The sequence below is a fragment of the Propithecus coquereli genome, unplaced genomic scaffold (assembly GCF_000956105.1).
Source record: "Propithecus coquereli isolate 6110/MARCELLA unplaced genomic scaffold, Pcoq_1.0 Scaffold184, whole genome shotgun sequence".
NCBI classification, from domain to species: Eukaryota; Metazoa; Chordata; class Mammalia; order Primates; family Indriidae; genus Propithecus; species Propithecus coquereli.
The window spans coordinates 3,095,518-3,110,808 of record NW_012143190.1 but is presented as its reverse complement, the minus strand read 5'-3'; the positions used below and the strand labels follow the sequence as shown (position 1 = coordinate 3,110,808).

Here is a 15,291-nt window from a genome sequence, read left to right as displayed (position 1 = left end):
CTGGTGTTCTCTTAGCTTCCTGGGTCTGTGGTGGTGTTTGTCATTAATGTTGGAAAATTCTCAGCCATTATTTCTTTAAATAGTTCTCTGTCTTGATCTCTCTTTTCTCCTTCTAGGATTACCTTTACACAGAACTTAGGCTATTTGATATTGCCCCACAGCTCTTAATGCCCCGTTCTGTTTCCCATCACCTTTTTACTCTCTGTGTTTCAGTTTGTGCAATTTCTACGGCCTATCTTGATGTCCACAGGTTCTTTTCTCAGCTGTGTAAAGTCTACTGACCAGCCTCTCAAAGTATTCTTCACCACTGTTATTATGGGTTTTTTTTTTTATTTCTAGCATTTCTATTTAATTCTTTTGTATAGATTTCTTTTCTCTGCTGGAATTAACTTGCATAGTATCAAATACTATAGTATCAAATCCTGCTTAGTATCTACCTTTTCTATTAGAGAGTTTAACTTATTAATCAGTTTAAAATTCCTTGTCCGATAGTTTCAACACCCGTGTCATATCTGAGTCTTATTCTGTCAGCTGCTTTGTCTCTTATCAATGTGTAGGTTTTTTGTCTTTTCTTGTTCCTGGTAGTTTTTGGTCAAAGCCAAATGTCTTGAGTAGGACAATAAAGATTAAGGTATATCACTTTTATTCTGGAAAGAGGCACGCCTTTCTTTTTTCTAGGTCTTTAGAGTTTGGTTTGAATCAGTCTAGCCAGGACAGCTGGGGGACGTCACTCCCCTCCCCAGATGCAGGGACACAGGGCCTGCCTAGGACAGAGGCTTAATCAGAGTAACGGAGAGCATTGCCCTTAGTGCACCCAGTGTTTGTTGCTGCCTACCCTCTGCAATTTAAGCTTTTGTTGCTTAGTGGAGATAGGAGGGAAAGGTCTGTGGAGGATGCTTTCTCAGCATTCTTGCCGATCTTTTGGGGGAACTCTAGGTTAGGTCCTATGAAGAGGAGACTGCAAATGCATGTGAATTTCCTTTATATCTTCAGCCTCCAGGTTTCTGTATTATTGTACTAGCCAACCTCTTCCTTTAGCATTTAACAATTTTAGCTTAATCCTTCTTACTGGTGTCCAGCTGAGTCAACCCCTCTTAAGCTCATGTCTGTCTCTCCTTGGAGGCACCTGTCTTCCTTAGATGTGGGATTAGTTGGTTCCCCATAACTTCAGCTCGCTGACAGTTTAAAGATCAGTTGTGAATTTGCAGTTTGCCTGACTTCTTTTTGCGATGGTGGAACAAAGCTCTTCCAGCTTTTCACATCCTAAACAGAAATCAGAAATCTCCATCCTTTTTTGAAAAAGAAGTACCCAAAATACATCCAGGCTAGTGTGAGATGGTATCTATATGCTTCCCGGCTAAAAGATAGGAGAGAGTGTTTTCAAAACAAACAAACAAACAGAAAACAACAGCAAAACCTTTCCAGGCTTATTTTGAAAAGCGTTTGCTGTTCTTGGCACGTGCCACCAGAGGGCAACCTGCCACATGGCTCCCCATCTCACTGGGTGAGGCCAGGTTCCAAGTAGAGATGTCATTGTGTACAGCAAGAGGCAGAGGTATCCAAAGCAACTGATTCTCCCAAGGAGGGCCTGTTTCTGCAGCCTCCCTGGCCTGGGCTCTCCAGGCCCTGCAGCTACAGCCCTTGCCACAGGCCACAGCTGACGCTCTGCAGAGAAGATGCCTCCCGCCTAGCCCTGGGTGTCTCCTGTTGGGAGCAGGCATGTCCCTAGAGCCTCTGTCAGTGCCTGGCCTTCACCCCACTAAGACTTAGGCTGAGAGCCTGCCAGGGCCCTTCTGTGTAGGCAGGCACTATCACCTTCAGGTGTATTCCAACTGCACACTCAAGCCGTGGGCAGCCCAGGGGTTCGGTTCCAGCCCAGCTGTGGAGGGCAGGAGTTCCCAGGAGCCCCACCGCAGGGAGGTGAGGGTGACAGGGCTGTGGTGTTATCCTAGCCCAGGGAGTTTATCTGAAACAAATAAACCACAGTCACAGGGCTTAACACAATAGAAGTTTGTTTCCCATGCAAATAAAGTCTCAAACAGGTGTTCCTGATTGGCAGGCAGTCCTTCTCCAAACCAGAGCCAGGAGGCCACTCCTGCCATCTGGCAGCGCTGCCACAGGTGCTGCACATGGAGGAGGGGAGTGGGGGAGGGGCCGCCCATGGCTAACCACATCACCCAGCACTTCCCACATCACTTCTGCTCATAGCCTACGGGTGCAGTTAGGCACCTGTTCCCTTCTAAATGCTGGGGTAGGAGGGGGTGCTGAGGAATGTAGTCACAGCTGGGCAGATGCTTTCCAGTGGCTACTCTATCCTGGGAAGTGGGTGGACAGCCAGACCTGAAATGCCCAAGTTGCACCCACAGGAACTGCTTCTAACAGATTATTATTGCTCTAGAACCATATTTTCCAAATCTGCCTGATCTTAAGAACCACAGGGGATGCTATTTAAAAGGTACTTTCCCTGGACACTCTGGTTTGGCCCATCTGTGCATGGGGGCCCAGGACTCCAAGGAGCTGCACTGAGCTGACAGGTCTGGTTAACGATGTCAATGGGGACAGCCTCCGCCACCACCCACCCCGCTGGTGGGAAAGCAGGCTAACCCCCTGTCTGGGTGGTGACTCATGGAACTATGGGACAGACAGGCTGGGCATCACCCAAGGGAGGCCTGTCCCTGAGCCAGCCCTGCAGCCCTCCCTGGGTGTGTCTACCCTGCAGCTCAGCCCTGGGAAGGCGGCCACATCAGGGCAAAACCCAGCAGGCTGCAGCCAAAACAGGCGGAGCCACCCCTGACCGCCCAAACCAGAGCACTGCGATACCCACCCCCAAGCCAGATTAAAGGAAAACCCTTGAGCCCATCTTGGTCAGCAAGGCTGTGTTTCCCTTATATGGGGTCGGGGATTGAGGGGAGCAAGAGGAGGAATTATTCCCACTCACATTTTCTCTAGCAACACTGGAGGGCAGCATTGAGTCAATTTTCCAATTTCTTAGCAGAAAATCAATGGTAGTCAGTCTTAGATTCTATGTATTTACTTGCCTTTTCGTTCTTGCCATGCACCCTTGCCATGAACCCTAGGCTCCAGCAAAAGTGTGCAGCAGCTGGCCAGAAGCCCTGGATGTGCTTCTCTGCTGTGGGGTGATTCCTGTGAGTGGGGCTTGCAGGAGAGCCAAGCGGAAGCCAGAGAGGCGGCGGCTGCTGCTTGCTTGGAAGGCAGAATTCGGGGTGCCATCTCCCCACTTCTTCCTGCTCATCCCTGACAAGTCCCTTAGGAGGAGTTGGTTGTATCACTAGGGACCCCTTTCACAGGGTCCTATAGCAGCTCAGAAGCTCCTGGCAAATCCCAAACAAACCTGCAGACACCCCCCTCCACCCCAGCCCTTCTGTGATGGGCCATGATTTCCCATGGGTGGTATGTTTCACTCAAGAGGTTTCATGGGGAGTCAATCCCTCTGAGAAATGACTGGCCACTCGCTCCACCTACACGGGACCTCATCGAAAGGCTCCCCTGCCCCCGCCCTAGAAAGCCTTTCCCACTACTGCCTTCTGCCTGCTGTTTACTCTTTCGGAGCTCATCACTACCTGACATTATGAGGTGCTCGCCAACCTGCTCATCTGTCCCCTGCACAGACAGCTCCCTGTGGGCAGGGGTGGGCAGGTCCCTGGGGTCCTAGGCACTCATACAGACTTGCAGCAAGAAATCACAAACCAGTAGAGGTCAGCAACACCTTGCCCACCTGACTTGCACACTCGTCCTTCTCTGGAATGAGGCGGGGTGGCCTCACACAGTGCACCTGGGTCCTTCCTCAGAAATAACAAAACAACAATAGCTTTTTCCTGTCCTGATGCCCAGTGGGCTATCTGCCCCTGGACAGAGCTAAAGAGACACAGAGTCCAGGTGATACCTCTAACTGCTCTTCAATGTCCACATTAACTATGAAATTTTAAAAAACTATCAATAGTGGCTTTGAAACTTATGGTCTTAACACTCCTGCCGGCACAGATATTCTGTATGTGTTTCCATTCATTTTACTTATTGCCCAGACACCTGGCTTCGGAGTCCCCTTCCTGTCTGCCCTGGGGATAGCTGGGGGCTCCCAGCATGGCTCTCTTTTCTCTGTTCCAGCCGTGATCCCCCTGACGGATTCCGAGCACAAGCTGCTGCCTCTGCACTTTGCAGTGGACCCTGGCAAGGACTGGGAGTGGGGGAAAGATGACAACGATAACGCCCGGCTGGCCCAGTAAGACCCCGCTCTGCACCATCTAGGGAGGGCTGCTGCTGGGGCTTCCAGGGGCAGGGCTGGACCCCCTCGCTCCTCCTGGGCAGCTGGCATGCAGGTGGGCAAGGTGCACGTGAGAGCCAGCTTAGGGCCGGTTCACTAGGTGTTCTTCTTTCACCAGCCTCATCCTGTCGCTAGAAGCCAAGCTGAACCTTCTGCACAGCTACATGAATGTGACGTGGATCCGGATCCCCTCTGAGACCCGGGTAAGCCTGGTGTACACTGGGACCAGACCTGGTGGCCGGGCTAAGGCCACTTAGCTCCAGCCTAGCGGGAGTGTATCCTCCCAAAGGCTCCCAAAAGCTTTCCTGCCCTAGCCTGGCTGCCCACCCCCAGCTGCACCTGCAGCCTGGGAGCCCCCCACCCCCTGTCCTGGCTGTCCCCGCCTCATATGGGACACCCTGGCTCTGGCTTAAAGTAACTCTGATTGGACATGGTATGTGTGTGCACGCAGATGTAGGCATGTGTGCACGCAAGCACACGCTCCAGCTAGAGGATTTTAGTCCCCATTTTCTGGAGGAGAGGAATAAACACACCCACACAGAAAATAAACCGTAGGCAAGTCACAACACAAATCTATCTCTGCGGAGATCGGAACATGTTGTGCTGTAGCAGAGCAAAATTAATTATAAATTGTGTGGGTCCTCGGAAACACCAGGGAACCGAAAGTGCGATTCCTCAGCACCCCCTCTTCCTCCCCACCCGGAGGTGGAGGCGGTGCAATGGTGGGTAGAGCTGGCAGGGCGGTGAGGAGAGGGGCCCACACCTCCCCCAGGAGGCTACCTGCCCTCTGCCCCCGGGAGGGTCGGTGCTGCCCCTACTTGCAGATGCTGAGAAGGATTCATTTTAACCATCTGACTGATTGATGTTTTGTAATCTCTGCCAAGGAAAAGGATTTGTAAAAAATTGCTTGCAAATAACTGGTCTTCCCCAGACGTCAGTTTACTTAGGCATAAAGTGGGGCTCGCAAGGAATTATTAAGGGAGTGACATGAGTAGCGCAAGTCCGACCGTGCCTGGCACAGTCAGTAGCTGCGCAGAGCTCTGACTTCAGCCTTTACTTGGACTTCATCCTCACAGGGCTCCACAAGGCAGGTACTGGTACCCCATTTTCCTGATGGTGTAAGTGATAGCCAGTCAGGGGCAGAGTCTGAGTCCTGCTTTTCAAAGGCGTGGAGTATGACAGTGGTGCTGTGGATGTTCTTTTTCAGCCCCCATGTGGGGTGTGATGGCAGCAACTGTAGGTCTAGAATCAGAAGGCTCTTGTACTGAAAATGGCTCTGCCCTGCAATGAGCAGGGCCCCTGGCCAGGCCTTGGTGGCCTCCGGGTCAGATGCAGGGCTCTCAGCAGACAACCCTGGCAAGGGTCTTCCAGCTGGAGGGCTCACAGCCTGAGCTCCTCACTGATTGTGCTCCCAGCAGGCACCTCCTAGCACCAAGCACACCTCCCTTCCTGGGCTTAGCCCTGCCCCTGTGTTTCTGCCCTTTGGTGTCTCTGGCACACCATTCAGACCTTTCCCTCCTCCCAAGCCCAGAAGGGAAGGGGAAAGAAGGAATTTCAGAATGGGAGGTGCTAAGGGCCAGTTCTGCCCACCTTTACTTCTGAGTAAACCTACCTGGTTGCAGGAGGGTCACCGTCACTTAAACCGCTTGGCAGGGGTTGACAAAAAGTCTGTGGGAGGGGCAGTGGGCCTTCTCCCAGGGCCCTCCCCTGGAGGCCAGGAAAGCAGGTTCAGGCATGAGCACTAGTTCCTGCCCCACCCAGCTGTTAGAACATGGGGCCCTGCCCCTTGCCCAGTGACACTTGGTCAGAATTCTCTCTTCTCACCCGGGAAGGTCCTCCACAAAGCAGCAGTAGGTGCTGCCTATCCTCTGTACCCTGCCACCTCCCTTCTTAGGCTCCCTGCCTGCCCCAGATGTGGGTCCTGGCTACATTGTCATACGGCCTTTCCCTCCTCTGACTGGCTGGCCCGGATCAGTGGGTCTCATCCAAGGTGTGCACAGAGATGATCCCTCCCCAGTGTCCCTCCACCTCATTCCATATCCCTGCAGAACTTTTCGGGGAATAGGAATATCTTTTCTGCTGAGCCCAGGCCTATTTCAGAATCCTTCTCAATTTAGCACTCTGCATTGCCAAACTGAGAAAGGAACCCTAAGGTGATCTGTCATCGCTCAATCAAGGGGGTGCTTCTCCAAGATCCAGTGGATGAGCTTGTGAGGGCAAGGTTTCTGTCCCCTGCCTGGAGTGAGTAGGTGAGACATCTTTGTAGGAGAGACACTTTTGTGCAAGGTGTCCTCCCCATCTGAAAGCCTCCACATTTACAGAGAGGCCAGCCTGGGACCTGTGTCTGGTCAAGCAGGCAGGGGCCCCAGGGTCTGGGCCTGGTAATTCTCTCTTAAGTGTGCCGAGACCACGGGGCGCAAAGCCAGGTGAGTTATCCGCACCCTGCCCCTCTCCCCCACTCCGGGTTCTAGGCTACAAGGTATCCGAGTTCACCAGAGAGAGGGAGGGAGTGCACGCAGGTTGGAGTCCTGACGCAGCCTTCCACAAGCCCCTCCAGGTCCGCTTTTCATTACTGCAGTAGACCGCAGCCCACTTCCATCTGCTCTTTTCCCTTAAGCATCCCCATCCCAGCCAGTCTCGTCGTCACCAGAACAGCAGTCACAGCTGGGACGGTGAGGCTCGAGGGCCCCAGCAACACATGTGCACGGTCTGTCTTCCTGGGCCTGGGCAGGGACAGCTCTTCTCTAACCCACCTTCTTTCCCTGCCCTCCCTCTCTCCCCACAGGCGCCCCTGGCGCAGCCGGAGTCCCCGACGGCCTCCGCGGGGGAGGACGTGCAGTCCCTGGCCGACTCGCTGGACTCGGACCGCGACTCAGTGTGCAGCAATTCCAACAGCAATAATGGCAAGAATGGCAAGGACAAGGACAAGGAGAAGCAGCGCAAGGAGAAGGACAAGACCCGCGCGGACTCCGTGGCCAACAAGCTGGGCAGCTTCAGCAAGACGCTGGGCATCAAGCTGAAGAAAAACATGGGCGGCCTCAGCGGCCTGGTGCATGGCAAAATGGGCCGCGCCAACTCCGCCAACGGCAAGAACGGGGACTCGGCGGAGCGTGGCAAAGAGAAGAAGGCCAAGTCTCGCAAGGGCAGCAAGGAGGAGTCCGGCGCGTCGGCGAGCACGTCGCCGTCGGAGAAGACCACGCCGTCGCCCACGGACAAGGCGGCGGGCGCGTCGCCGGCCGAGAAGGGCGGCGGGCCACGGGGCGACGCCTGGAAGTACAGCACGGACGTGAAGCTGAGCCTCAACATCCTGCGCGCCGCCATGCAGGGCGAGCGCAAGTTCATCTTCGCCGGCCTGCTGCTCACCAGCCACCGGCACCAGTTCCACGAGGAGATGATAGGCTACTACCTGACGAGCGCGCAGGAGCGCTTCAGCGCCGAGCAGGAGCAGCGGCGCCGCGACGCCGCCACCGCGGCCGCCGCTGCTGCTGCTGCCGCCGCCGCCGCCTCCACCGCCAAGCGGCCGCCGCGCAGGCCGGACGGGGAGGGCGCACCGGGTCCCGAGCGCGCCTCACCGGGCCCGCCGGCCGGGCAGCCCACGCAGCTGGTGCTCAAGTTCAAGGAGCGCCCGAGCCCCGGGCCCGCGGCGGGCGCGCGGGCGGCGCGAGCGGCAGCAGGCGGCGTGGCCTCCCCGGGCTCGGGCGGCGGCGCACGGCGCGCGGGCGCCAGCGGACAGACCCCCGGCCGCAGCCCTCCGGCGCCAGCGCGCCAGAGTGTCATCCACGTGCAGGCGGCGGGCGCGCGGGACGAGACGTGCGCTCCCGCCGTGGGCGCCCTGCGGCCGTGTGCCACGTACCCGCAGCAGAACCGCTCGCTGTCGTCGCAGAGCTACAGCCCGGCGCGCGCCGCCGCCCTGCGCACGGTCAACACGGTGGAGTCGCTGGCACGCGCCATACCCGGCGCCCTGCCCGGTGCGGCCGGGGCCGCGGGCGCGGCCGAGCACAAGTCGCAGACCTACACCAACGGCTTCGGGGCCGCGCGCGACGGCCTGGAGTTCGCCGACGCCGACGCGCCCGCCGCGCGCTCGAACGGTGAGTGCGGCCGCAGTGGCCCGGGGCCGGCGCAGCGGCGCTGCCAGCGCGAGAACTGTGCGTTCTACGGGCGCGCCGAGACCGAGCACTACTGCTCGTACTGCTACCGCGAGGAGCTGCGGCGGCGGCGCGAGGCGCGCGGGGCCCGGCCCTGAGCGCGCGGCGACGAGATTTTCCCTGAAGGATTTCTTTTCCATTCTGTCGGTGTCTTTTTTACATGCCCTGGTCAACCGAAAGGCCGGCGCCTCCTCTGTCAGTGCTGTGTACGTGTTTGGTCAAACGTTCCTAATGGTGCCTGAACCTACACTGACGCCACTCAGGTAGTAGATGGATAGGAAACAAGTCATACTGTTGGAAGTGGGTGTGCTAGCCTAGCATCTGCCTCGTACCTGTGGAAACTCAATAGCCATTGCAAGAGTATTTTTGTTCCTCAATAAGAGAAATAAAGAAATTCGCAGCCCTTTGTTTTTAGAAGGGAGTGTTTTACATGCTTTTTTTTTTCCTAATCTAGCGACTGACCTCTTCCAGGTAGCGGTCACTTGTGTACGGTTGGTACCACCCGGGATGTACGCACACCTGGGACTGGTGGAGGCCCCTCTGTGGGCTCCCACCTGCTTCCAGTCCCGGGTCGTTGGAGGGCAGGCACCTTGCCACCTGCTGGCACTCTGGTGGTCACTGTGGCCGTTTAGAAATACACGACTCCATTTCATAAGCAAAACCTCCTCCCGCAGCCCCCGGCTCTAGCAACATTCACACTGCCATCCACGCGGGGATCCGTAGAGAGGGCACCGGACAACCTACCTCGCAGGGCGCAGTGAGGTATAGTGATAGCTCCTGGTGCCGGTACCAGGCAGCTCAGGTGACAGGAGCTTTCCAAAGACACCTTGGGTCCAAAAAGCAAAGTTCTGCACTCACAATTTGGATTTGCCCATGTATGAGCAAATAGGACAGCCTGCTCACATTTCTCCTTTGAAGACACTTCCACAGTGGACTGTCGCTGGAGGGCTCCTAGGAGGTGACCATCGGTGCCCCAGAAGAGAGGCAATTAATTGACCCTTTGGTCACTGTGTAAGCCCCCACTAGTCTGTGCCTCTTTCCAAAAGGAAGAGGCTGAGGAAAGCCAGGAAGGAAGCCACCTCTCCCCCCGACACACACACACACCTGCATCTATCTGGGTTCAGCCAGGTAAAGGGGCTCACTGGGATGGGCCCCCTCCCCAGAGCGGGATGACCCTGTCCCTGGCTCCCTAACACATTGAGGGAGCAGCCTGATCCCTGAGCAGTCTCTTTTTTGGTGCCTCCTACATTTCTTGAGGAAAAAAAAAAATGTGTCCTTAGCTACCCTGTTCTGAGCAGCAATATGCAGCCTCTTCCTTCCAAGATTACCTCTGGAGAATACCATTCTTGGCCGAGGACACTGAGGAGCTAAACCTGCCTCACGAAGGAGCAGTCTTGTTTCCGAGAAATGCGGATAAGCTGGGTAATATGCCTACTAACAAAGAACACTTTAAAACTTGCGAGAGCCTTAGAATAGCCTCTGATAATGCTAAGAAAGGAAGTGCCCAGCTTTGCTGTGAGTGTGTCCTCAGTAAATGCAGGAGGTAGACCATCTCTTCATCGGAGCCAGCTTCTCCTCCAGAAAGGATGCTTTTTCCCTGACTAAAGAGCAGCAAAAGCAAAAAAAAAAAAAAGGATTTTTTTTACTTGTTTGAAGAATTATAATAGAGTATCTCCTGTAATTCCTTTTTGTTTTTAATTATTCCACAGCACGTGGAGTTTTCAGTAATTTATTCAAGTTTTGCATAAATGGTTCCTTAAATCAAAATTATTTATCAAATAGAATAAGAAGTTTTTTGAACGTTTTACTTTTCCTGCTGAACAGTATTTTCAATGTGTGGTAATTACTGTATTAACATCCACGTCCCTAATAGTGCTGGGGTTTCTTTTGTTACTCAGAAAAAAAAAAAAGTGGTTTTTAAAAAAAAATCTCTCATCGAGAGGGTCTGTGGCAGCTCTTTGGACTGATTCTTCATGTCACGCTCAACAGCTGCTTTGCCATCCAAAGCTGTGGGGTCACAGAAGGTTTTGCTTCAGGTGTAAACACCGGCTACTCCTCATGCTCCTCGCTCTGAGGTTGAGACGCCCAACCTTAAAAAATGCTTAAGTGTGCATTCAGAAACCAAACCCATGTGCACAAGAAGTCAACAAGGCATAAAGTCAACTCGTGTTTGGTTTGGTTTATTGTTTTTTCATAATGTTAAGACAGCCAACCAGAAATTTCCAAAACTGGCTATGCAAATCTTTTCTCTTTCTCGTGCTCTCTGCCAAGTTTAAAAAAGAAAACGGCAAACTGAGAATAAAAGTGGTCCATTGTAATAGAGGAAAACCTGTTCAACCCGGCAGAGTAATATGTATGTATTATCAAAAAATGGGGACCTATTTCTGTCCTTGCATTTCCAAGTTACCTCCACCCCACTGGCATCTGATGGCAGATGTAGCCTGAATAAGGGCCTGAGATACAGCCACTGGCTGCACCGTGGGCCCCAGCTTCCCAGTTTGGTCATGAAGCAGGCTAGCCGGGGCCTGTCAGCACCTGCTCCAGGCTGACACGTTACCACCCAGTCCATATTTAAGAATAGCCATTTCCTTCTGTGAGAGATATGGATCCATCCTTCCTCTAAACAGTATTTAAAACTGCAAAAGGGAGAGAGCTATGGTTATATAAAATGTACTAGTCCTGTGCACCAGTAGCATGCTCCATGTTCAGAACTCTCTAGACCTACTCCCTGGCCAGACATCAAATTAGTTCATCAGGCTGAACAAGAACTATTAGAAACTGCATTGGTTACATGTGGGCCAAGGGGTTCCCTAATATTTTATGACTTGGGGACCCTTTGTGGGGAAGGAACAAAGAGGGAAGAGGGTGAGCCCCTCCAGGGCACAGGGCCCTGCAGCTCCCGCCGACCCTGCCTGTGAGCGGCCTTCCCCATCTGATCTGGCCAAACTTCCCTTGCTGGGAAGGACAGATGTCTCTAAGTGACCGCAAGTTTCCAGAAGGATCCCAGATACTTCTAAACCCCTGTGGAGGTTATTTCAGAAATTTACTTCACATTTCCTGCACATGGCGTTACCTGGGTAAATGATTTTTAAAAAAAAAATAATATATTGTTGAGGGAAGGTGTTTTTCAGTGTATTCTGTTTGTAGATTTTATGCTGTTATGTTGAAATTTTACAAGCCAAGTTTAAACTGTACTATAGAAATTATTTTTATATTATTTTCAGAACATGCCACAGAGCAATATTTTGCACCCTTTATTGTCACAGGGTTGTCCCTTGGAAGGGGAACTTGAGGTGGGAAAGGGCTCCGTCGTGGGCTCTTGGGATTTAAATGCTTTTTGCTGTTTGTTCAGATACCTTCTGAAAGTGGGAATGTATAAATGTCTCTTTTCTTTTTAATCGAAAGCTTGATTTCCTTCTTTCTGTTCACGGATTTTGGTACTGCACCTTTCCTCTTAAATGAATACTTTATACTCACTCAGTTACTGTGGACTTTTTCTTACCTGTTACCACCCAGTGGCATTTGAATCTATTACTTTACGAATTTGGTGTTGTCCCAAATGATTTTCTTTATGAATTCCAGTAGCTTACTGTCGAGAATTGGGCGGCTTGAGATAAAAGGACTCTCCGTGCCCCCCAGGTGCACCCCTCAGGGTGTGGAAACTCTCCATTCAGTGCCCACTGTGTCTATGGGGAGGGGTCATGGGTACATAGTCCCCCCTCCCTTAGCGTCCAGAAGCCTATTTTGCAAACTGCTTTACTTTGCAAAAATAAACTTAACCTAGCAAAATATATTTCATATTAGTTAAGAAAAAAGGGCTGTACCTATCAGTGGTGGGAAATGTGTGCAAGAAAAGAAAAAAAAAAAAGACTTTGCCAAACCCGTGTGTGTAGTTCCATTCTGTGTGAGTCTTTTTGTTTGCTAAGAGACCTGGAGTAAAAGCCGAAGGCATCTACTGCATGTTTGGGGTTTCTTTCTTTATGGCATGATTCTTTTTTTCCTCATCTTGGTGTGGACTTTGCAAATTAAGTTCCTCCAATATTCTTTTCTTTCTCTTTCCTTTCAATGCTTCTAATAAATTAAGAAGAAAACGTGTTTCCATAGCTGAGTGAGCCCTGCCTCGTCAGACAGACCTCCCTGCTCTGGCCTCAGCCTCGCTGGGCTGCTCTGGTTCTGTTGTCTGGTTCTGTTGTCACCTGAGGCAGGTACACCATATGAAGGGCACAGTGATGACTGGCACACCAGGTGCCAGGGAGCAGGTAGCCCCTTCGAAAAAGCCTTAAAAGTGGTGGCTCTCTGGAGATCTCTGGACACCACCTTCCTGCTTACTCCTCACTCTAAACTCTCTTTCCTACTCCAGCTGGCCTGTTTTGGTGCGGCTGTCCAGGGCAGTGACCGGGCACTCAGGCTGGTTCGTGTTTAATTCAAGTCCATCCCACTGCCCATGTCCACTAGGCAGTGTTGGATCCCTTGGCCCAGAGCGCTTTTCTGCCAGTGCCGCCTCGCTGACACGGGGGCAGAGCCAGGGGGCATGTCCAGGGTAGTTCGTCCCAGAGCAGCCAGCACACACGAAGGTGAGGGCGCCCCACACTCAGCCCAAGAGGCCCCCACTGCACTTCCAGGGTGGACTGTTCTGCAAGCCTTTCATGACATCTCCAAGGCAGTGTGCGAAATGGTCTGTTAGCAGTTACACAGGTCGCTTCTTTCCCAAAAGACCTGTTCTTCCTCCCTACTCCACCCCCAGCAGAGAAGAGGAAGGGAGATGCCTGGCATGGACCCCTCAGGAACGACAGGTATGTGCAGTCCGTGCGCCATGAGCTGAAGACATACAAAACACAGGAACAGCACAGAAGCCATTATCTCCAAACCATGCTAGGAATATTACTGTTTCTGTCTATTTTGCCAAATAATTTGTTGAAATTTGCATTGGTACTATTTTAGTCTTGAAGAAAAAGGGGCCCCACCAACCCTCATTATGTATATACAAAATGGTCCACATTGCTTATACCTTTTTATTCCTGCCAGAGAGTATCTCAAGGATATATTAAATATATGTATACATATTATATAAAATTTGTTAGTTTAAGATGAGGAGTAAACAATTGGTTTTAAGAATAAATATAGGCTGCATCTACTCAAGACCAAAGCAACCTGTTAATTTAGTGAGGACAAGTTAGTGAACCCAGCTGTTTCAGAATATATCTCCAGACACCGGAGGACTACTTTAAATGAAGAAACAGCCTCCCATCACAGAGTAGAAGCCAAGTCTTGCAAAGACCACTCCCGGCCAGTACTTCTCCCATCAAGTCCTCTGCCCAGGGACACGGGCTTCCTGCCATCTCTAGTCACCAGGCACACTCCTGCCTCAGGGCCTTTGCACATGCCATTCCGTCTACCCAGAACATTCTTCCCCCAGAGAGCCACCTGGTTCACCCCTCACTAGCTACTAGTCTTTGCTCCAATGTTACCTTTCAACGAGGCCTTCCTGACTTCTGTATTTAAAAGGACAACATCCCACCCTCCTACCCATCTTTCTGTACATCTTCCTCTTATACATTTATCACCATCTTAGGGAAACAGGTTAATTATTCATTTATTTGTTTATTTTATGCCCCCCCAGCCCCCATAGAATGTACGCTCCGTGTGGGCAGGGATTTTTGTATGTCTTGCTCACTGCTGTATCCTGGTGCCTACGACAGTGCCTGACATATATATTAGGCACTGGATAAATATTTGTTGAAGAAAGGAAATGGAATCAGTAATTTGTTAGCTATTAAGAGACCAGAAAATGTCCATTCTAGCCTTCCTAAAATCTAGATTCTACTACTGTCCTTGATTGCAGAGAACTTTAGCTGATCTAGTAGCCTGGCTCCTTCTCCAGCCTTTGGCACAAGATGGCTGGATACAGCAGTGAGCTGATGCACCTGGCGGTCTCTGAACACCTGCCCTGTGGCCAGCCCTCCCTCACTGATGTGAGGCTCAGCTGTCTGCAGCGGACACTCTGGAACAAGCTGAAGTGGAAACGGTTTCCTACAGGGTAGCTCCCGTAATCAGGGGCACTGTGGGGGGCTGTGTCACATTCCTCCATGAGGTCACCGTTGACTTGAACCATTCTAGAGAATCCTTTGTACCTGGTCCTTAGGTGTCTCCTGGTCCTTTATAGTCAAACACGGGTGGCAGCGGATAGCCCAGCCCAGGAAAAGGAGTCCATCTGAGTACTAGAAGGACTCATTCTCGAGCCACCAAAGCAAAGCTGCAAAGGAAGAGGAGCTCGTCCCAAACACTAGCCAGGGCAGGGGTGGGTCACTGTGTTGACAAATTTGGAAGCAGCAGGGCCAGAGGGCCAAGGCCTCCAGGGTCTCCCCTTTGGTCATGTGTGGGTGTACACAGGAGGATCAGAGCCTTGACATTGCAGAGCCAAACCACACACACCTCCTTGGGCTGGGTCCCAGAGCGGTGGCCCTCCAGCCACGGCAGGTGGCTTCACCCACAGGGGAGGCGAGGGTCCTCCCCTGAACTTCCTGCCCTTGCCGGACGATTTTCACAGCTACCTAACCTTGGTGTTTACTTCTAGGTCCATTGGCCAAATGCGTTTTCCTCTAAGAGTTGTTGGCAAAATACTGTTACACGTTGCTTATACGAGCTTTGTCCTCCTGTGGCCTGGTCAGAAAGCTTTGTCCTTCTTAATCCTCTGTGGCTTTTGCTATCACCTCTCTGGATGCCATATTTTGCGGTCCTTCATAGTGCCCCTTTGCCACTGTCCAGCAGGCGGAGAGTGGGCCCACACGTGTGTCTCCGTGCTTGAATTGCCAAATAAACAGTGTCCCTTTCATTGCCACCCAAGCAGACTGGAGGCGTGCTGCT

The 15,291-nt window shown here is 52.3% G+C and overlaps 1 protein-coding gene across 1 annotated transcript in view; it reads left to right on the top strand.

The window, feature by feature from the left end:
- Window positions 1-8,680, top strand: part of OTUD7A (OTU deubiquitinase 7A) — a 93,207-nt gene extending 84,527 nt beyond the window's left edge. Inside the window, exons 10-12 of the mRNA XM_012642702.1 lie at window positions 4,126-4,240; window positions 4,401-4,485; window positions 7,068-8,680. Of these exons, the coding sequence (XP_012498156.1) occupies window positions 4,126-4,240; window positions 4,401-4,485; window positions 7,068-8,525 (1,658 nt within the window). The 3' untranslated portion in view covers window positions 8,526-8,680. The remainder of the gene's footprint in view (window positions 1-4,125; window positions 4,241-4,400; window positions 4,486-7,067) is intronic.
- The last annotated feature ends 6,611 nt before the right edge of the window (window positions 8,681-15,291 follow it).